This window comes from Chelon labrosus (genome assembly GCF_963514085.1).
Source record: "Chelon labrosus genome assembly, chromosome: 17".
In the NCBI taxonomy this organism is placed as follows: Eukaryota; Metazoa; Chordata; class Actinopteri; order Mugiliformes; family Mugilidae; genus Chelon; species Chelon labrosus.
The window spans coordinates 14,963,485-14,984,577 of NC_140350.1; the positions used below are offsets into that span (position 1 = coordinate 14,963,485).

The following is a 21,093-nucleotide window of genomic DNA, read 5'->3' on the forward strand; positions in this document are numbered from 1 at the left end:
CTCCACTACACGTTTTCTTTTGTCATTACTGTTTACTCCGACGCATGTGTCCGTGAAGAGCAGGGAGAGTCGCTTATCTTCCGACGATTTCTGCCGGGAGGGGCGAAGCTGATTGCTGAGACATGTATGTAATCACAAAATACAACAAGATAAAGTGCAAAAGTCAAATATGAATAATAATAAAAAAAAAAATACCCACATAACGGTTTCACATTGCAACAATAAACGTTGACTCATTGGCTTCAGCAACAGTGTCATACTCAATATACTTTTTTCTAAAGGTTTAAATACATACAAGATATGAAATACTTCTCTCAATAATAATGATAATTTAAGATAATGTTTTCTTTAGTTTTGTTTTTTTTCATTTCAAAGTATTGAGTAGAAAAGATTAAAATCAGTGGGTGTAATCAGGAAGTCTTTGCCTGTAACTCTTGAAGAGCCCCTCTCTCCCTTTGCTATGCATTTCTCTGTAATAACTTTCTGCAGCCCTGTGCAAATGTAAACACACATGCAAACTTCACACAAACACATATTTCATGTTCTCAGCGATCCGCGTTAACACTGATATACCAGCCAGGCCGGCCATATTTACAGTGGCTGAGGCTGTCTGTACTTGCAACGATCCGATTTCTTCTTTAGATAAGAGGAGGAATGTGTCAGAGTCTGTCCTCCTCCGCCTCCTCCTCCACCTTCTTCCTCTCTTCAGTGCCAGTTATCTTCTTACATTCTTCTATTACACATCCTCCTGTCTCAGTTCAGTTTCTCCATAAATCCATCTGTTGATCGGTTCGGTCTAGGTCCCCTTCTTTGACTCCCACTCCTGGAAACCGTGAGACAGCACAGAGTGAGAAAACAAAAACGCGTCTCTGTTTTAACATACACGCCACCAGCAGCCGTGTGATTACAAAGTGCACGGACACACATATTCTACCTTTGCCTTCTGCATGACGTTCCCCTTGGAGGAGGCGTAAAGAGATGGAGGTCGTTTGCGAAGCTCAGACGCCGAGTTGACGGGCACGGTCTCGTTGTAAACCTTTTCGACCTTGCTGCCCTGTGCCTGCGAACACAAACACGTACACAAACAAACAGGAATGAAAACTAGAGCTAACAAACAGTTTTAAAGTCTAATGAGATACCCCAACGAGCCACAATCACTGGTCAAGAGAAGGACGCTGGTTATCATGGCACCTGTCAGTGGGTTTACATTAAGGCAGTTAGTGAATATTCTCCTCAAAGCTGATAACTGGTAGCAGCAGGAAAAATGAGAAGAATTTAAATGACTTTCACAAGCGTCAAATCTTGACAGCTAAACGACTTCGGTCAGAGCATCTCCAAACCTGAGCGTCAGAGCTGGACCGCAGAGCAATGGAGGAAGATGACCTGGTGCCTCTGTGGTAACATGTGGCACCAGGATGCAAGGAACATCCCCATGATGTTGTCATGGGAATATGATTGGTCTACAACAGTGTCCAGGTGGTGGTACATGCTCGTTAGGTTAATTGGTGATTCTAAATTGGCCGCAGGTGTGAATGTGAGTGTGAATGGTTGTCTGTCTCTCTGTGTTAGCCCTGTGATAGACTGGAGACCTGTCCAGGGTGTACCCCGCCTCTCGCCAGGTGGCAGCTGGGATAGGCCCCCTGCGACCCTTCACAGGACAAGCGGTTACAGAAGATGACAAATGTCCCAGAAGAACATTTTACTGTCTGAGGCAGATTTAGGTATGGGCAACACGGGCGGCTGCCCAGGGGGGCATATTGTCAGGAGCAGCATGGCGACATGAAAAACAGATTCTGTAAAAGTAGCGTAAAGTAACGAGTAACAAAAAAAAAAATTAAAAAGAAAAGTAATGAGTAACGAAAAAGTAACGAAAAGTAATAAGTAACTAAAAGTAACTAAAGGTAACAAGTAACAAAATAGTAACGAGTAACGAAAAGTAACTAAAAAGAATAAGTAATGAAAAAGTAACAAGTAACGAAAAGTAAGTAACAAATTAACTAAAAGTAACGAGTAACGAAAAGTAACAAAGTAACTAAAAGTTCCAAGTTCGAATCCATTCGCCCTCCGGGGCCTTTCTGTGTGGAGTTTGCATGTTCTCTCTGTGTCTGCGTGGGTTCTCTCCAGGTACTCCAGCTTCCTCCCACTGTCCAAAGACATGCTCCTTAGGTTAACTGGTGATTCTAAATTGGTCGTAGGTGTGCACGTAGACAGTGTACACTAATTGTACTTAAGTGACAGGAGCTTAATAAGTTAAATTCTCTGGAGTTTTCTCATTCACACACATTCACACACTAACAGCGGAAGCTGACGGTCAAGGTGCATGTCCACCACTGGGAGCAACTTTAGGTTCAGTGTCTTGCTCAAGGACTCTTTGGCCGGCCTTGTGACGGCCAAGGATTGAAACTGCTGACCCTATGATCAGAACAAGTACCTTAGCCAAACTTGAATATTTCCCTGGCCGTTCACGGTTCAGTTTTTCTGAGAGTTATACAGAGAGAGTTTCAGTTAAAGCTGTGAAACGTGTGTGTGTGTGTTTTACGCTGCCCACCTTGATGCTGATCTTGGTGTCGGTAGGTGGACCCAGTGCTCCTCTAGCCAGTGACTTCTTCAGGTTTTCTTTGACCTCTGTCAGTCTGAGCTCCAGCTCCACCCTCTCCTCCTCCTTCTGTTTACACAGTGACTCCAGCTCGGCTAACCGCTTTTCCACACCGTGACCTGCACACACACGCACGCACACACACACACACACACACACACACACACACACGCACACACACATAATCAGCATTGCTACGAAGCTTAAGTCTAAACAGTGCTGTGTGTGTGTGAGAGACGTGTCCCTGACCTGTGCTACTCTTCATCTCCTCCTTCAGCTGCTTCTTCTCCCTGCGGAGGGAAATCAGTGCATTTCTGAGCTCCTCCTTTTGCTTCTCCAGCTCCTCCTTCTGTCTCAGGTACCGCCTGGCATCCTCTTCTGCGCGCGTCTTCCCGTACCGCGCATATTGATTTACGTCTAACAAGAAAACATGAATATAAATAAAGCGAGGCTGGTGCAGCTTTATGGTAAAAAGTCACTCAGCTACCTTTGTTCGCCAGCTGCGGACACATTTAGTGTAATGAGTTATGAAATGAAAGGACACTCACTGGAGGCATGTCTCTTGATGGCGGCCTGCTGTTCGGTTTTCTCAGAGTCTCTGCTGGAGAAGGAGGCGTGACGTCTCACCTGGCTTCCTCTGCTCTCCACGTCTCCGTCCTGCGACACAAGGGGGGAGATTAGGACTTAAAGCTTTAAACCTCTCCACGTTTGAGGGGTTTAAATGGGAAGCTTGTGTACGCTGTCACAGCTTTAAAAGGATGTTTCCTCACCGCGATACTTTCATAGACCTCATCGTAAGTTCTGGAGTCGATGGAGGCGCTGCTGGACGAATTAGTGGTCGTAGTTGCCCACCTGGGAGGAGAGAACGGGCACGTGCAAAAGGTGAGGCTTATGTATTTCAGGATTAAAGTTAAAATAAGGGACGGTTCTTGGTAAAGCCGGACGGAAGTGACTCACAGGAAGGAGTGTCTGGCAGCGTGCCGTATGTCGGTGAGCGTGTCCACGTCGATGTAGTCGTAGTGCAGCTCTTCGGGGAGGGAGCCGCTGCCGGTCTCTGCAAACAGAACGCCCAGCCAGCGGCCAAGTTCCTCAGAGCAGCTGGCCTGAAAGACACAAAACGGACACAAACGTACATTTAAGCTACTAGATTTCTGGGGAAAAAAAGTGTAGGAGTGGCATCCCTGTGCGCACATTAACTTTGTGTCCCATCTTTACGATTTGAGAGGAACATAAAAAATAACCTCTAAAGCCGCCAGCTCGTTTCCTCCCTGCAGGATGCGGAAGGAGAAGGGGTGTTTGGGTCCCGGGCCTCCTGTCACCACCTCTGCCCCCTTGAGCGGCACCACAATGACTGGGGGCCGCTGGTCGCCGGGGTCCTTCTGCAGGTACAGGCTTCCACCTCGCAGCACGCACCAACGCTCCTTCCAAGAGCCGCTCAGGCAAACACTGAGATAGCCTACGGAGAAGGTCAGGATAAACGCCTCATGACACGTTCACTGACTTTACAGAATTGCACAGCAGATGTATCTCCTTATTTCCTAGAAGTATCATCAAGTGATCCTCACCACAGCGGGGGTTGTCATGGTGACCAGAAGACGAGGGAGGCTCTCCCGGTAAAGGGGGTTTCCGTTTGGAGAAGGTGATGATCCGATTGATTTTCTTCCCCGCCGCCCGACTCATCGACCCCGTCAGCTCAGAGAAAGCGCCGCGCTTCCCCCCCCTGCCTAAAAATCAAACACACCCCGGATCAGAGCCTCATACGATCCGACCAATAAACAGCTGCCTCATAATGTGCTGTTTTAATAAACAGCTGTATCAACGCTTTCTAACTCATACATTACAAATGTAATCACTAAAGGAAAAAGACACAGTGAATGTTTTCAGGGAAAAAAACTTTAGTGATAGGATTCAGAGAGCTTTCTGAACAAATATTATCCCGACGTCTTTTATGTATTTAAACAAACCCTGGGGTTTGTTTGTGGGTTCATTCTGAATGTGCCAGGTGCTGCCGCGCTCCGTCCCAGTCCTACTTCCTGTGATGTCAGTGGGGGACAATCGCAGGAAGAGGACAGGAAGGATGTCATATCTGCTCGCGCCTCGCTTCCCGTCTCTCCCTCTCTCTCATGTCTCTTTAGGTTCGGAGCTGCCTGGTCAGTAAACACGGCAGTAGCGACACTGACACCGAGGCGCTGACTGAGTTTGACCTATTTTCTGACCCCTGAATCATAGATCCCCTGGTTTATCCTTCCTGATTTTGTAGATGGGTAAACAAATGCTGTGTATCAGTGTGTGTGTTTGTCTTTTCTCTAGAGTTGCAGACTCCGAAAGCGGGGCAATTTTTAGAAAGCAAGGACGTTTTAGACAGGTTTTGCTTCCTCTGAGGAAAATTTGAAGGTTAAAACACAAGCTAGGCACTGAGAAAGTCGTAAGCTGACGTCACTCGTGTGACTTTTGGTCTATTTAAACAGTTTTCTTAGATTGCTACGTTACTTTTTAAATGGATAAACCTTCAAATGTGATCAAAACAATTACAAAATAAGGTCCTTAAGGGACTTGACCTCTTTATTCATATAAATCAAGGAACAAAAGTCCCGTCATGTACAAAGAAATACACTCTATAAAACAGTGTCAACAAACACTGAGCGTTATAATTAGCCTTTCAAAGTAGCCAAGATTAAAGTTACAATGAAATTTAATATCTGGTATATTTACCATGTATGTGGCAGTCTAAAGCTTACTTTACTAATTTGGCTCTCGTTCTTCTCTTATTAAACTAACAACATGGGTGAAAGAGGAGAAGGAGGAGGTGAACATCTCACTTACTGAGCGAGTCAGTGGTGTCCCGTCCCGCTCCATGAGCAGTGGACTGACTGTCTGCTGTGGGCCCGCTGTCTGAGTCTGATGCCTGTTTGTCGGACTGCAACACCTGGCGAAGAAAAAAAAAAAAAACATTTATTTCTTCTTATTACTGAACATTATCAGATTTGTATCTCAGGTTTGCTTAAAAACGTTTTCTGCCAACGTGGGGTGTAACTGCCACGCATTCAGTTCGTCCAAACCACGAAGCTCTTCGACCGCAATAATGTCACCTCACTCACTGCTTGTAAACTAGAAGCCAAAGGAATAGTTGTGTCATGCGTGGGCAGAAAGTGGTGATGTCAGCAACACTGAGATGTAAAAAAAAACAAAAAAAAAAAACTAGGCTATATTTAAAATGAATCAAGTTACGTTAGACAGCTTCAGTAAACTCAGGCGGAGTCAAAGGAAACTGTACAATTAGCACCAGAGTCCACGTTTGGATGGAATAATCGATAAATTTATAACAGGTTCATGGGAAATTCTTACGACGTCCACGGGCAAAACCTCAAAGACAACACAGGCATATGCAGACCCCCCCCCCCCCCCCCCCCACACACACACACACCTTGTCGAGCTCCAGCTTCCTCTGTATAATGGGAGAAGTGGATCCGTTCAACCCTTCAGTTTTGCTACACTGGCTGCCGACGTCGTGAACCACCTGGACGCAGAGAGAGAGAAAACCTTCACAGCCTTGTGTTCTCCCCCTCAGACATGTTCTCCCTCCACTCTTGTCAGTCTGTCTCAGATAGTTACCTTGAGCCATCGCTCGGCCTGTTCTTTACTCTGAACTGCCAGGACTAGAGCTTCGCCTCCGGGCAACGAGAAGCGGAGCTCGTGTCTCTTTTTCCGACCTTCCTTCGGGACGTAGATGACGTTGCAAAGATTCAGCGGGAGCTCGGTGTGAGGGGAGCTCTCTTTGATGCTCTTATAACACTATAAGAGGGAGACAGCGAGGGGGAGACATAAAGAGAGAAGGGCATGGGTTTCTTTCTGTAAAGGACAAATTCAAAACTTGTAAAACTTAAACACAGACCTTACTTAATTCCCTTTGGTAGTAAAATGTAACCCTGAAATATTAAGCAGTGCTAGGTCTATCCAGAAAAAAATATCTCAGATCAGCTTTTGCTTGTTGAGTGTAGCAGTGAGATGGAGTGTGTTCAAGGGTCTAATTCACTGAGTGTTTCAATAAACATCCGTTCACCTGCAGTTTATTGTCTCGGACAACGACTAGCTGCTTAGCCCACTGGCCAAAGCGCTTCTTTCGGAGCAGGAAGGCGCAGATGCGGCAGTCTTTAACGGGCCCGTCTGGGTTCTCCTCGGCCGCCCACCTCTGAGGCGGGTCCCGCCCCTTGGCCTCCTCATCCTCTTCCTCGTAGGACTCGTAGGAGCTGCTCAGAGCGTCTGAGTCATTGTCTGAGCGACCCACAGATGATTAATTCGCAAAACATCCACAGACACATTCTGGTTCACTTTTGTTTAGAGTTGTATATTTTAAGAGGCGTCATGAAGTTAGGATGAGGCAAACTCACAGGAGTTTTTGGGAGGTCCATTTATCCTTGTGATGGGGTAGTTATCGTCAGCATCTTCATAGTAGGCATCCTCCACAGAGTTCCTGGAAGCTACAGGAGAGGAATAAAAAAAAGGAAAAAATAAATAAATTAAAAGATATATCTCCCGTTACAGGTATTCATCAGTGTTTGTGTTTGTGCAGAACTGACTGCTTATACTGGTGGTAAAGTACTGCGGAGTGGATCCAGGATCGAGAGGTACTGCCTCTTCGTAATAGTCATCAGGAAGGGGGGTAGTCGGCAGAGGAGGGGGCGTGTCGGTCGGTGTCTGAAGAACCAAGGTGTAGAGGTTAAACCAGAATCGCGAGTACGAGTAGCAGAGAAGTTGGCTAAACGACTTACAGATTTATTCGGGTGAGTCTTCTCTTCATCTTTCTGCTCCTTCTGCTCCACTGGAGACGCACTGAGCATGTGCAGATCACAGTCTGGTTGGAGAACAGAGGGTTACTGTACATACACGTCATACCCGATCATGGTCGTGTGAAGATTAGGAAATAGATGATGATGAACTTTATAAACCGGTTTGAAGATGTTCTGGAGGTCTACTAACCAAAATCCTCAAAGAGAGACTCTACAAAGCTTGTGCCGTTGCCATAGAGACAGCTGTTCATGTAGACGTCTGATCCATTGACTGTGGAAAAGATAAATTAGGAGTTAGAAAGATAATCAGAGTAAAGGTTAAGACTGTGGCATAGGCTGGGATCGGGATTACCAGAGATTATTTAGACAAGACGATAGGTATTAAATGACAGCTCACATAGTATCAGTTGTGAATTAACAGCATGTTAGACGAAGGGAGTGCAGACTGGAGCCTTTATACTACAAGAACAAAGATAACTGAAGCCATAAAACACATGTGGAAGTTGGAAACCTCACAAACTTTCCGAACGAGCCAATTCCTTAAAAATTATGAAATGATGAGGAATACGCTAAACAACGGATACGGGTTGACAACAATCCAGAGGGTGTTCTGCTCTTTGCCTTTCTTTGACCCTGTCTCATTATCCTCTTTAAACTTTACATTTCATTATCCTCTTACATCAATCCTTTTATCCCCAGAGACATCCTGTATTCTTCCAGATAAACAAGGATCTGCTGCAAAGACCTGAGTAAGATTTATTGTCACCGAAGCTGCGCTTAGTTGCATGTTTCCGACAACAATTACCGTTGTGAATTTATGACCGGGTCGTGCAGACAGTTGCGGCCCGGCTAATAATTTGGCTGCAAAAAGAACAAGTGAGAAATGCTGTATCCCGCTTCCTCTATGTAAAAAAAAACTAAAAACGTAGTGACCTAGAACAAATGACTCAACTCTGACATTTCTTTGGCTGAACTGCTGCAAAACTGAACTAATGCGAAGCAGCAGAAAAACTGAGCAAGAGAGCTCAGTCAAATTCATGTGGATGAATAAAAAACAAAAAATGAGCTACGTTATATTCAACGATCAGGCATAACATTATGACCACCTTCCGAATATTGCGTAGGTCTCCCTTGTGCCTCCAAAACAGTCGTCACTCATCAGAGAATGGACATGGGCCTTCTGAGGTATGTTGTTAGTGGGGGCCTTTGGGTCCTATGGGTTGATGGTAGGGGCCTCCGTGGACCATCCCACAGATACTTGATCACTTTGGGATCTAGTGAATTTGGAGGCCAGGTCAACACCTTGTTCTGTTCTTCATGTTTTTTTTTTTTTAGTTGTTCCTAAACTGTTTTTGTGTGTGTGTCTGTGTCAGGCTGCATCCTGCTGGGGATGGCTGCTGCCATCAAGGAGTGGCATTGATATGGGGTGGGGGTGCCTGGTCTCGTCTAGGTAGGTGCTACATGTCTAAGTAACGTCCACATGAATGCCAGGTCCAAAAGTTTCCCAGTAGAACTCACTTTTTCCTGTCAGTGGCCTTAATGTTGTGGCTGATCGGCGTATACATCTCTAAATGTGACTTTGTGTTTTACCTGAGAGCTGCATTGAATCCAGGATGTTACGTACGGAGGCCATTTTGTCCGCAGTTGCAGGACTGACCGTCTCGTGGTCCAGCATCTTCAGCAGAGAGCCAAGCTCGTTGACAAGTCGCTCCATCACCACTGAAAACCATGAAAAAACAAAAAAAAAACCATTATTTTGCAGAATAACAATAAAACAAAAGCTCTCTGGCATCAAGAGCCGCTAGGTCACAGTGGAAAAAGTCCACGGACACTTAACATGGTCAAAATGCTTATGCTGTTACGCCAAGTGCATCAAATACCAATCTAACATGTGCATGCAAGGCAATACGAGCAAGTACGACCAAAACCGGTTCCAGCTTGGATCTCAGCTCAGCGCCTGTCGCAACAGCTGATGGGGAAGAGATATTTAACATCCGTCCTTATCACTCCATTCATGTTGTCCTCTCAGAGCCAGCTTTTATTTTTTTATTTTCATTGTGAGTTTTCTCTCTGTTCTTAGCCACGCCATAGATTAAATCCTACTTTCAGCGTGGACAGTTTCCTTTAAAATGAACTGTTTTCACGTTCAACTCTGACATCCTGTCAGTGTCAACGTGCGTGCGCGTTTTGTTGACCTTGACATTGTTCCAAAAATCCCTGACACACTCTCACACATCCTGCCTGCTCAGAGCCCACAAAGAGAGTCGGAGGGAAAAGAAGTTGAGAAGGAGAGGGCAGGAAACTTCCTTCCCGAAAGGAAATGGAGCCACAGTAAAGAAGAAAATGTATAGTTGGACTGGAGATGGGACAGAGCATGGTTACCAAACAGCTTGTCGCGCTTGGCTAATTTATTTACTCTATGCGTTCGCATTAAAGCAGTTTTTTTTCTGTGATATCAGTTTAAACAGAGCCTTTCTCCTGATAATGACTGTTAACCAATATCACTCTGAGTTGAAGAGCAGCCAACACCAAAATAGGTTTCATGTTAGTTTGGGTTTCAGTGGAAAGTTTTACTGTCCCATAAATGTCCCATTGGTCTTTATGTGGCTTTCTCCACTCTGCCAAGATAATGCTGTGTGGAAACTTTTAATCATTTTCTTTTTTTTCTTTTTTTCCCCCGTGGCGTTAAATCTTCAAATTTACAGTGTCATTTCACCCCAATTACAAAACAGGAAGTTCGAGGACACTTTAGTAGGGATGCTGGAATATCAACAGGGGTCCTTTATCCTGTAAATCTTTTCTAGGAATATTTTTGAAAAACGGGCCGTTTGACTCTTTGTCCTGACTTTTTTATTTCATGTGAAGAAGGAACAAAAGCAACAACTTTGCAATATTGAGGCCGATTAAACGTAGCTGCCGAAATGTGAAAAACAAAGAGAAAAATACACAATCATCTGGAGAGAGCTGGAACAAGGGTTACGTTAAAATAAGATCAAAAACAGAGCTAGAGAAAAGCCCTCACTCTCCCACAAGCCTCTTCCACCGACACCCCCCTCTCTCCTTCGCTCGGACAATACTCCATTGTCTCCACAGGGGCCAAAATTAGATGACCACAATGCTCCGCAAAGACCAGCGCAAACAATTGCATTGTCAGAGTCAGAAACTCCAGCAAAAAAACAAAACAGGAACTCGCACTGAAGCACACGCACAGTGCAGGAGGGGCGTGGTGCACAGCTGCATCGCCTCGATCCACGGGCGTTCAGCGCTAGAGGATATATCTCCAGCAGCTGTGTGTGTGTGTGGTGTGTGTGTGTGTGCGGTGTGTGTGTGCAGCTGTGGTTTCCTGTCTTAGCTGTCGACAGAAGCTTCTCTCCACTCCTTCCTGATCTTGACTCTCTCCTCCATCCCACTGCGAGCCTCACCTCACCTCCTCTTTTCTCTTCCTCCCACTTTCCCCTTTTTTAATTCCTTCTCCATGTCCACACTCTAGACTCCAGATTTTTTTATTTTTTTTTTATCTCTCCCGCAAATCATTTGAATCAGACGTTCCTCAGCTGATGGGTATTTTAAATTACAGGGTTATTGTACTTCTTTACCCGTGGCGACTCGGAGTAAAAACAAACAACAAAGATTCAAGTGTAATCAGTCGCAACAGGAAAACAAAACCAGTGGGATGATTTTAGAGTTTTAGACTGAGCCTTTGGTCTATTTTCTGTTTCTCGAAGTCTGACTTTACACAGTCAAGGCCATCAGTGCATTTGCTGTCTCCCTCTCTCCGTCTCATGGGGGACCGCAGGGTTCAGAGGCTGAGAATCAGCTGTTCTGGAGGCTTGCGGTCGCTCTCACCCACAGAGGGATCTTTGTAACCCCCCCATTCCACACACACACGAGCACACACACACACACACGGCGCAAGCTCTTCAAATCCCTTTTTTTTTTCCCCCCTCTCCCACAAACGGACACAGACACACACTCCCCGTTAATTTATCTCTTAACTTACTTGTCCGACAGAGCAAACACACAGACGGTCACAAGAAGACGGAGGAATGTGATTGTGTGCGCGATTCTTCGCATACATTTTTGTGTGCTTCCGCAGACAGACCTCCCGAGGAAGGTCAGTCATGAGACCTGGGCCATGCGACTCCCATTTGAACTGATTTAGCGTGTTTGGTTGCAGCTCAGAACAAAACAAAACTACTTCTCAGTGCTGCCGCCGTTTAGCTCACCGCATAATGCTCACAGGCAGCAGGGAAACGGAGAGAGGAGATACTTTTGTCCTCCTAACCTGAGGCTCTCCTTCCCAGCCATTACACACAAAACCCATCAATCACCACAAAGTCAAGGCCGACCTCCTTGACTTGCCTCTCCCATCCAAATTATGCCTCCTAGCTGCAATGTTTCCAACACGTCTTAAGCTTTTATGTCCTCCAAGAAAAGAAAATTTAAATCTCCAAGGTGTATGTAGCTGCTATTTTTCTCAACAGCAGGCATCCTCTTCCTGCCTCCCCCACACTCCCAGAGGTTGAGTTCCCCCCAGATCCCATGTTCTCCTCTACCACTCCTCCACTCTGTCAGATCTTTTCCTTTCAACTCCATTCCCCTCGCCTGTCTCCCCGCGTCCCCGCCGCCTCCTCCAGACACCCATCCTCCTCAGACGGAGGTCAGAGTTCAAACGATCGGCGGGCCCCGGCAGCTCCCTCTCGGACAAAAGTCTGCTTCAGAGATTCGGCATCCTGTAATTCATAACAACACGACAACAGTGGATGGTGTCACTGCTCGCCCGGGGTTAGCGCTCAGTCATGCGCTTTAAAAAAGTCCCCAACCAAGATGGTTAAAGAGAAACAGCCGGGGGAGAACAGACGAATAATTCTCTCTTTTTCACATTCTTTCTGTATCTTATCACTGTCTGCAGATAGTAAATGGTGAGGAGGCACAGTAAACAGAGAAGCATTGGCTCACAATGACAATGAGTGTAATCTCAAACCCAGACTGTTGTAGTGCTGGTTTCTCCAGGTAAGCAGCCACAGGTAAGGAGCCTTCCATCCACTGTAGGTCCTCAGTAAGCCACCACAGGGAACCAGCATTCCTTACATACAGTATGTAGCTCAACAAGGAAAATTTGTTGCTAATAATCTAATTAAAAGAACATTTTGGGATATGCTTTGTTGCCCAGTCTCTCTTTAAGCCTAGTTTAGCATAAAGATAGGAAATGAGGAAGCATAAAAAACAACTTCTTAATGTTTTGCAATACTGTCATGCGTCTTATTTTTAGCCCATAAGTCAGTCATATGAGAATTAGAAGCATTAGTCAGTTTGCTCCGTGACCAGCAGTACAGTGAAACAATCATGCACATAGTATCTGAAATTACGACATCAAACACAGTTTGTTGCACTAAGCTGTCATCATTCCCTCTAATACGCAAGAGCACACACCGAAAGGTTATTATGAGATTTGGTTGTTGTTGCAGCTCTTTCAGGGAGTGATACAGTGGTGAAAGGGACAGACAACACGTGGTCCTGTGTTTTTTTCCTGTTTGATAAAGAACAGCTCTCTCCACACCAGCTTAGCCTCAACCTACAGCTGAACAACATGGCCGACATGTACAGACCTGCTCTTTGTTATATTTCTCTTGCAGATTGAAGATTTAGCCTCAGTGGATTTCAAGCGCAGTGAAAGTTCTGGACTTTGTGACAGCGAAGGAAAATGAAACGAGGTGATGGGTAGCTGCAAGAATAGGAGGAAAAGGGAAAAGGAAATGTAAGGGATCCATGGCTAAGGTCAAGGCTGTGACAGCTGTTAAACAAAGAGACCATGGCAGGTCTGTGCGTAAAAGTGTTACATGAATGCAGTTTAGTATATAAATCTTAAATATAAAATAATCAGCCTTACTGGAAAAGTGTATATGTACACATATAAGGAATTTGTTCTCTGCATTCAACCCATACGCTTGTAGGATACTTCATATGGAAGTAGAGGGGACTCATACCGGAGTCCACTTCTCTAAGTAACCACTAATCAACATTGTCTGTTCCCCAAAGTCAATTTACAGCTTATACAAATGGCTTCAAGTTGTTGCAGAAGTTGCAAAATGTTTCTTGAACTCCAATATCAATAACTCGCACATTGTTTACCCAACATGAGAATATTTTCTTCTAGAGTGCGCAGCTGTATGAACAATTTGGATATGCACAGCATAGCTGCCTGCATCTGAGTGTTTTTTTCTTTTACTAGTGCATTTTGATATATTACAGCAGAAAAAGCACAGGCATAACAGGCTGCGGTTTGGAGTACTGACTAATTGTATTTTGTTTTTCCGACACATGTTTCTTTTCTTTAGAAAACCCCATCTTAGTTAGTGGGCAAGGCTTAATGACAGAAGCACTTTTGTGTTTAGTTCATAACAGTTTACCAGCACCACAAACTACATCCTCCAGAATGATCATACAGTTTAATTACTACATTTCTTACATTGTTTCAGTATAAACTAAATATTATGACAGTCATGAAGCTAAGATTTAGTGCCTAATGTTTTGGGAATGAGTGTATAGGAATGTACAGTTACTTTTATGTACAAGGATATAGGTCGAAAAGTTTGCTGTATGGTGCAAAGATGTCGCAGATGCAGACTGTCAAGAATTTCTATGAGAGTAAAGTCTAATTTTGGGATGTAAATTCACACTAAATAGCTATAGTATAGTCTGTTAATCCCGGTATCTGTAGGTAATATGATTTTAAATGTGTTGTTTTAAGAAGCATTAACGAATGCACATCCTCTAACTAAGTTTCTGCTCTGGACTGGTCATTGATTTGCTTCAGATGGCCATTTGTGAACACCCCTTGCCAAATTTTCCAGTTAAACCACTTGTTCATCACCTGGTGTCACATAATGCAGCTTCCTGTTTGCAGCCCTGCAGCCTGAAGGCTTCCAAACAGAGCGGCCATTCAGCTGCTGCTGCTGCTGCTGCTGCCGCTGCTGCTTCCCCTCCAGCAGCGCTGCTTCCAACACGGCACTTCTCTGTTGGTATCGCATTGCATCACTCTACCTGAGGATACCTCCTCCATCCATTCATCCACACTCACACACACACACGCTCCTGGATGACATCACTCTCGCGTTACTCCAGCCGTCAGCCGCGGAGCAGCGCGCGATTTGGTTTGTCCCATTCACATTTGGGTTCTTGATGAAGAAATGTGAATGGGACAAACCAAACGTATATACTATAAAACTATAATATTTGTGTTGTTTTAAATAACTGCGAGTTCTGAAAGGAAGGCTTTGTGTGATATCTTTACCATTCTGTTAAGTTTAGGTTCACAGTGAGCTCTCCTTGGGTGTGTGCTCCTATACAGCCAACATACATTGATGTCTATAGAAGTTTTTACTCGGTTACTGTAATAAATACCAACATGTGTCATAAATATATACTCACCACTCTGGCGTTTGGAGTCCATGTTGCCTAATATTTTCACTTATGTCCGGCAGTAATCCCTCGGTTGCTTCATTTGTAAGTTATTAACACGAGAGAGAAGTGTTCTCCACAGACTCGCAGCGGAGGTCTGTCGGTCTCTGTGCGGCCGAGTGAGTCACAGTGGCCGCTACAGATTTTAGTTTGAGTCGGCGGCTGCTTGTTCGTCCTCCAGGACTCCGCTGGGTCATAGTGCTAGTTTACCACTGGTCCGTGAACTCACAGATTGAGGCCACACCACTTCCACCTAAGGCTGAGTGAGGACACACTACACGATTTTATCAACGATTCCCAGTTGGGTAAAGTCTGCAGTAGTCTGCACTAGCTGGGGACAGTCAACTGTTAGTTTGTGAGGGGTTGAAGACGCAAATCTGCAAGTGTGTGAGGGGAACAGACATGACCCGTTTTCAGTCGCAGTCAGTCATACATGCTTGAATTTTTTTTTGCCGAATCTGGACACAATCGGGTAGTGTGAACTGGTTACCGACACAACCGCAAACATGTGTTGCCAACAGCCAATGAAAAAGACTGAGTAGGACACAGGAATATCAAAATAACGATGGCAAACAGCGGGATAAAGTAGTGCATACCACAACTGTCGTCCTGGTGAGAGTTTCCATGAAAGTTTGATGCGTTCAGTTGGCTTTAGTTGGTTTGACAAATCATTTAGCCTGTGATCCCTCATCAGGTGCAGTTGTTAAGTGTGTGATCCCCAGTCTTTGAGTCGTCATACAAAAATCTGCTCGTCTTTGCTAGTCTTTTCAAAATCTATAATAAAGTTGTGTAGTGTGTCCCCGGCTTTAAAGGGAACTACTGTTTTTTTACAACCTGGACCTTATTTCTGGCATAAAATATGATCGTTTACTCAACCATAGAACTTTTGTGTAATTCGTATTCCTTCGGGAGATAATTAGATCAGCGTATATCCATGTAATGGGAGTGACTGGGGCAAAGAAACGCAGCCTCCAAATAACGACTTCGGATGATGTCTTCTGACCTAGATGATCAGAAGACATCATCCGGGGTCTGTAGGTCAGTCTACAGACCCCAGATGATGATAACAGCTAACTCCGGACTCAACGGGGAATAGCACTACCGTACAATAACAAAATATTGGTGAAATTAACAAGTTTCGTGGCACATAATGTGTCATTTAGAGGCTGCGTTTCGGTGCCCTGATCACTCCCACTACATGGATATACGCTGATCTAATCCGAAGGAATACAAATTACACGAAAGTTTATATGGGTGAGTAAACAATCGTATTTTATGCCAGAAATAAGGTCCAGATTATAAAAAACAGTAGTTCCCCTTTAAGAAACTCTGTCTCCTGTAAACATCCAAAATATCGTTCATTATCTTTTTTATTTTTTTGTCTTTATTTTACTTTAACCTCTGCAAATACAATAAAGACAAAGTCTGGCCACACAGGTCACAATTAGACATTGTCTCACTGTGAAGGATCATACACTAAGTGCAAAGGACACATCTATGACGTACACCTGAAGTATTTTAAAGTTAGGCAATCTTTACTCCCACCAAGTGACACATACATTTGTCAGTTCCTCAAACTTCCCGAAGAATTTTTCTGATTTCTTCTTACCTCATGATTTCTGCAAACTTCCTGGTCCCATAGGAATGCTTGTGTTGAACACTGTGAATTTAAAGAGGTGCAGGATCAAAAGAGAAGCTCTGGACTGATTTGAATAAGGAGACTACAGAAGATATTTTACCAACCAAGTGACCAAAAACTACAAGCCTGAAACAGAAAAGCCTGTTCAACGTAACAACAACCATCATTTATATTATACAGGGTTCAGGCAAAAATACACACTAATAAATCACTAAATTATTTATTTAGACGTTGCAGTGAAAGACATGAGGCTGTAACTAATAACTTAAGTAAAAAATTAGTTTGTTTGTAGTCCCATACACATTTATTGTAGTAAATGTAATGTATTGTTGCAACCTGTAAACACACACACACAGCCTAATACACTCACACTTTCAGTTTTATTCCACCTTTTACATTGAGCTGCAAAACTCCTGCAGTCGCTTGTCCTTTGCAACAACTATCCATCTCCTTCTGTTTCTATTAAATCCAGTTCACCGCTGCTAATAAACAACTTTATATCCCTTAGTCTAACCACATTCTTTCCCTTTCCATTGCATTCCTTTCTTCCCTTATTCACTTAATCGTTCTTTTTTTTTCCAGATAAATCCATGAAAATCTGTGATTAGTCATTTGCTCTAATTACACAAACACACACACTCGTAACCTAGAAATTCAGTGCGGATTCTCGAGTGCAGCTGAGAGCATGAATAGACACTAACTTGGCTATCTTTAAATAAATCAAATAACATAATTAATCAAACACAAATGTCTTATTTTAAAGTGTGCAGTAGTAAACATCTCAGAGCTCAGAGCCGTGACACGGTTCATTCTCATCACGCCATATCTCAAAACACACGTCGGCGAGCTGTACAGTTTGCTCAAGTCATAGAAAAAAGTCTTGACAATGATATGGCTTCAGAAAAACAAACATCAAAATCAACTGTGTAGTTTGAAAAAAAAAAAACAGAAGAAAACATTTGGTTTTCAGTATGTTTGCACGTTATAAAAACACCATGTGTATATTGTTTAAGAAGGACTCACACAGTGCACTCAGTCTGACTCACTTTTGCATGAGTGCAAGTTTTCCTAAGTGTGGCGGACCCTCAGTTTGGGCCTTGCTAGAGCATATCAGACTGCAGATTTAATGCTTGTGTTAACACACTGCCATCTGCTGATGATGAGCCAGAAGCAGCCAACTCATCTCTATGCCCATTAACTTGGTGTTGAAGCACAACTCTCTGCTCTTTTTTCAGTCCTTCACTTACTCCTTGTTTCCTGGTTTGGCCCAGTTGGCTGACTTCATACGTATTGCTTAAGAAGTCCTTGTTTAGACTGGCAAACCAAAAGCAGTTGACCAATAGTTCTCTACTGCCACCTCAGGAGCAGAAAAAGCTTCTCTTCCACCGAGACACAGCTGGAGTCTTTACTGATCAGACGGATCTAGTGACTTTTCTCAGAAGAGTCGGACCTGTTTCTTCAGTTCATTCTTTTTCCACTGAGCGAGACGGTCAAAGGCCGACATGGACATGCTGAATACTCTATAAAACTCTTCTGGTGAGAGGTGACGCTGCGAGGAGGGAAACAGAGAGAAGGTCAGAGATGGACGGCGTTATGTAACGTTCACACACAATCGGGAAAAACAATGAAAATATGACACCGCATGTTTCTGTAACTGATAACTTCCAACAGACTACAGCTGCTACACAGGAAACACTTCCACAATTCCAGTTAATATTTGCAACATCTGTACTGAGGGTTGGATACTACGCACTTAGTCTTGATCTTTGCTGTGTTTTCATTGCACTCCAACATCTTAATGTGTTAAGATTCCAGTAGACGTGATACGTGAAAGAGTTTATGTTTACCTCTAATCTGGCTCGGTCTACGTCGCTGGGGAGACGCTGCTGCCCTCTGACTGACACCACTAGGGATTCATATGGGTAGATCTAAAGGGAGAGAATGTGTTAGTTACACATTTGTATTCATGACACACAAACACAGTATTAACATTTATATCTGATATTCCTACAAGCTCATTTGCCCAACCCAGTACCAGAGGGGGATTTAGGTACAGGGGACGTTGGCAACTGCTCAGGGCAGCGGCAGGGCCACTTCTTGCCCCTGGCACTAAACAGGCTAGAACCACCTCTGCCCAGTACAGTCAAAGTTAAGAAATGTTGTATCTGTTTATCTAAAAGGCTCTTTTAGTTGATTTTGATGATAACAAGATTATTTATTGAAAAGAGTTCTTTGCTTTATGTTATGTTAAACATGAGACGCATACACCGTGAAAAATACTGATTATCCTGCTTCAATTAAAACGTCTCAGCACGGCTTCAGAAATTTTATTTCTGTCTCCATCTGGTGGTTAAATGACAAAAAACAAACAAACAAAAAAAACCCAGAAGGAATAAAAATAAAGTCTCTGTCTTTGTTCTTGTAATTATAAGAGGCCATATAGGAAAATGTTAAGGAAAATTAGATATTCGTGGTTAACAGAGGGAGCATTATTAAAAAAAAGGTTATTAATAATAAGTCTCTTATAAAGGACGGCACAGTGGCGTGGTGGTTAGCACAGCACAGCAGGTTCCCGGGTTCGAATCCATGGGCCGACTGGGGCCTTTCTGTGTGAAGTTTGCATGTTCTCCCTGTGTCTCCATGGGTTCTCTCTGGGTACTCCGGCTTCCTCCCACCATCCAAATACATGCTAGTTAGGTTCACTGGTGATTCTAAATTGGCTGTAGGTGTACATGTGAGTGTGACTGGTTGTCAGTCTCTGTGTGTTATCCCTGTGATAGACTGGCGATCTGTCCAGGGTGTACCCCGCCTCTCGCCCGATGACAGCTGGGATAAGTTCCAACCCCCCCGCTACCCTTCACAGGACAAGCGGTTACAGAAGATGAATGAATGAATGAAAAGTCTCTCATAAAGTAGGGAAATTGTTGTGGCAGTAGTTTTTAGAAAGTGCACCTTTCAGAAAATGTCATTTTTAAAATAATTTAACTGGGATGTAAAAGAATGCAAAAAAACACACACACTTTTGTATTCCTGGATGCTCTCCATGTATGTGATGTGATTTGCAGATATATTTTTTAGACTCCAGACCTTCAGCTTGCTTAATTGATGCAGACAGAGAATGGATTAAATGAACATATCACACCTGTCAATGAAACAGCTTTCAAAGCAACTGTCCAATCACTCCTCCAGTTTGGACTCCTTCAAATTAAATCTGAGACTCTGCACTTTAAGTCCATGTTCATTGAATATGTTTTGATAAACAGGCGTAAAAATGCGTCTACACTTATATGGATCTAACAGTATATTCGGTATGTGGCGGCAAAATGGTGCAAATATAATTGACTATTATATATTTTCCATTTAAGTTGGTCCTCTTTACCGTGATACTCAGCATGTTTTCAGTCATATCTATCTTCAGAGATATGAGGTGGATGGCTCTCACACACACTACAATGACTCCGTAGCCGTTTGTTAAAATGAGCCAGTCGGATTCACAAAATCTCACAGAGTGAGGCGGGTGTAACCGAGTGAGATTGATTCACCATTCACTACGAACAGGCCATCTTATCTATTTTCCATTGATCCAGACCTTTCACTCTTGGCTCAGTAACAGTTCTCTTGCTTTGGCAGCTGCATCTTACCTTGTATTCTGAAAGAAAAGGAAAAGAAAACCTGGTAACTAACTGTTGCATTCGCTCAGAATAACATGTATCAAGAAGGAGGAGCGTCAGGAGAAAACTAGAAGCGCAGGAGATAAGAAGATTTAAGCTGCACAATAGGCTTACCTCTGATCTGCCAATTAACTGCATTGCTGCTGTCATACTGGTAATAATCTGCAGCTGCGGTCCCGGCCTGTCAGAACACATCAAGAGCAGTTTACATGGATGTAAGCATATATAAATACCGATCAGCCATAACATTATGACTGTATTCCTAATATGGTGTAGGTCTCCCTTGCGCCTCCAAAACAGTTGGGACTCATCAGAGAATGGACATGGGCCTTCTGAGGGTGGCCTGTGGTGTCTGGCAACAGGATGTTGTTAGTGGGGGGCCTTTGGGTCCTATAGGTTGAGGGGAGGGGCCTCTGTGGATCATCCCACAGATACTTGATCAGTTTGGGATCTAGTGAATTTGGAGGCCAGGTCAACATCTTGTGCCATTCTTCATGTTTTTTCAGTTGTTCCTAAACCATTTTTTTTTGCGTGTTTTTTGCGTGTGTGTGTGTGTCAGGCTGCATCCTGCTGGGGATGGCTGCTGCCATCAAGGAGTGTCATTGCTATGTCATTGCTATAGGGTGGGGGTGCCTGGTCTAGGTGGGTGGTACATGTCTAAGTAACATCCACATGAATGCCAGGTCCAGAAGTTTCCCAGGAGAATATTGTATTATCACAAGATGGTCAATGTTATCTACTTCTCCTTTAAGTGGTTTTAATGTTATGGCTGATCGGTGTACAGTATGTGGTGACCTACTTGGACTTTGTTCCTATTTCCACTTCCTGTTTAATATTGTTCTCTGTTGTGTACTTCATCTTTATAAAGGAGGGCAGCCATATTTTCTTCTGCCCAGTAATCTATAACACTAATATCATGACACGATCTTGCCGCTTGTC

The 21,093-nt window shown here is 43.8% G+C and overlaps 2 protein-coding genes across 2 annotated transcripts in view; both read right to left on the reverse strand.

Annotated features, from left to right (window-relative positions):
- Positions 1-683: 683 nt before the first annotated feature.
- LOC311502598 (actin filament-associated protein 1-like 1) lies at positions 684-15,566 on the reverse strand. The gene is made up of 19 exons (XM_084564905.1): positions 14,815-15,566; positions 8,974-9,102; positions 7,574-7,654; positions 7,366-7,448; positions 7,174-7,291; positions 6,985-7,074; positions 6,657-6,868; positions 6,209-6,388; positions 6,021-6,113; positions 5,420-5,522; positions 4,162-4,320; positions 3,838-4,052; positions 3,554-3,699; positions 3,367-3,448; positions 3,145-3,253; positions 2,846-3,013; positions 2,549-2,715; positions 935-1,060; positions 684-823 (listed from the first exon to the last, which is right to left on the reverse strand). The coding sequence occupies exons 1-19, from the start codon at positions 14,834-14,836 to the stop codon at positions 797-799; spliced, it is 2,310 nt and encodes a 769-aa protein (XP_084421031.1). The 5' UTR covers positions 14,837-15,566; the 3' UTR covers positions 684-796.
- A 1,145-nt stretch (positions 15,567-16,711) lies between these two features.
- The window catches only part of LOC311502174 (actin-binding LIM protein 3-like), a gene marked incomplete at its 5' end in the record, with an annotated part of 42,028 nt that continues 37,646 nt past the window's right edge, over positions 16,712-21,093 (reverse strand). Inside the window, 4 exons of the mRNA XM_084564301.1 lie at positions 16,712-18,032; positions 18,331-18,411; positions 20,125-20,132; positions 20,269-20,335. Of these exons, the coding sequence (XP_084420427.1) occupies positions 17,919-18,032; positions 18,331-18,411; positions 20,125-20,132; positions 20,269-20,335 (270 nt within the window). The 3' untranslated portion in view covers positions 16,712-17,918. The remainder of the gene's footprint in view (positions 18,033-18,330; positions 18,412-20,124; positions 20,133-20,268; positions 20,336-21,093) is intronic.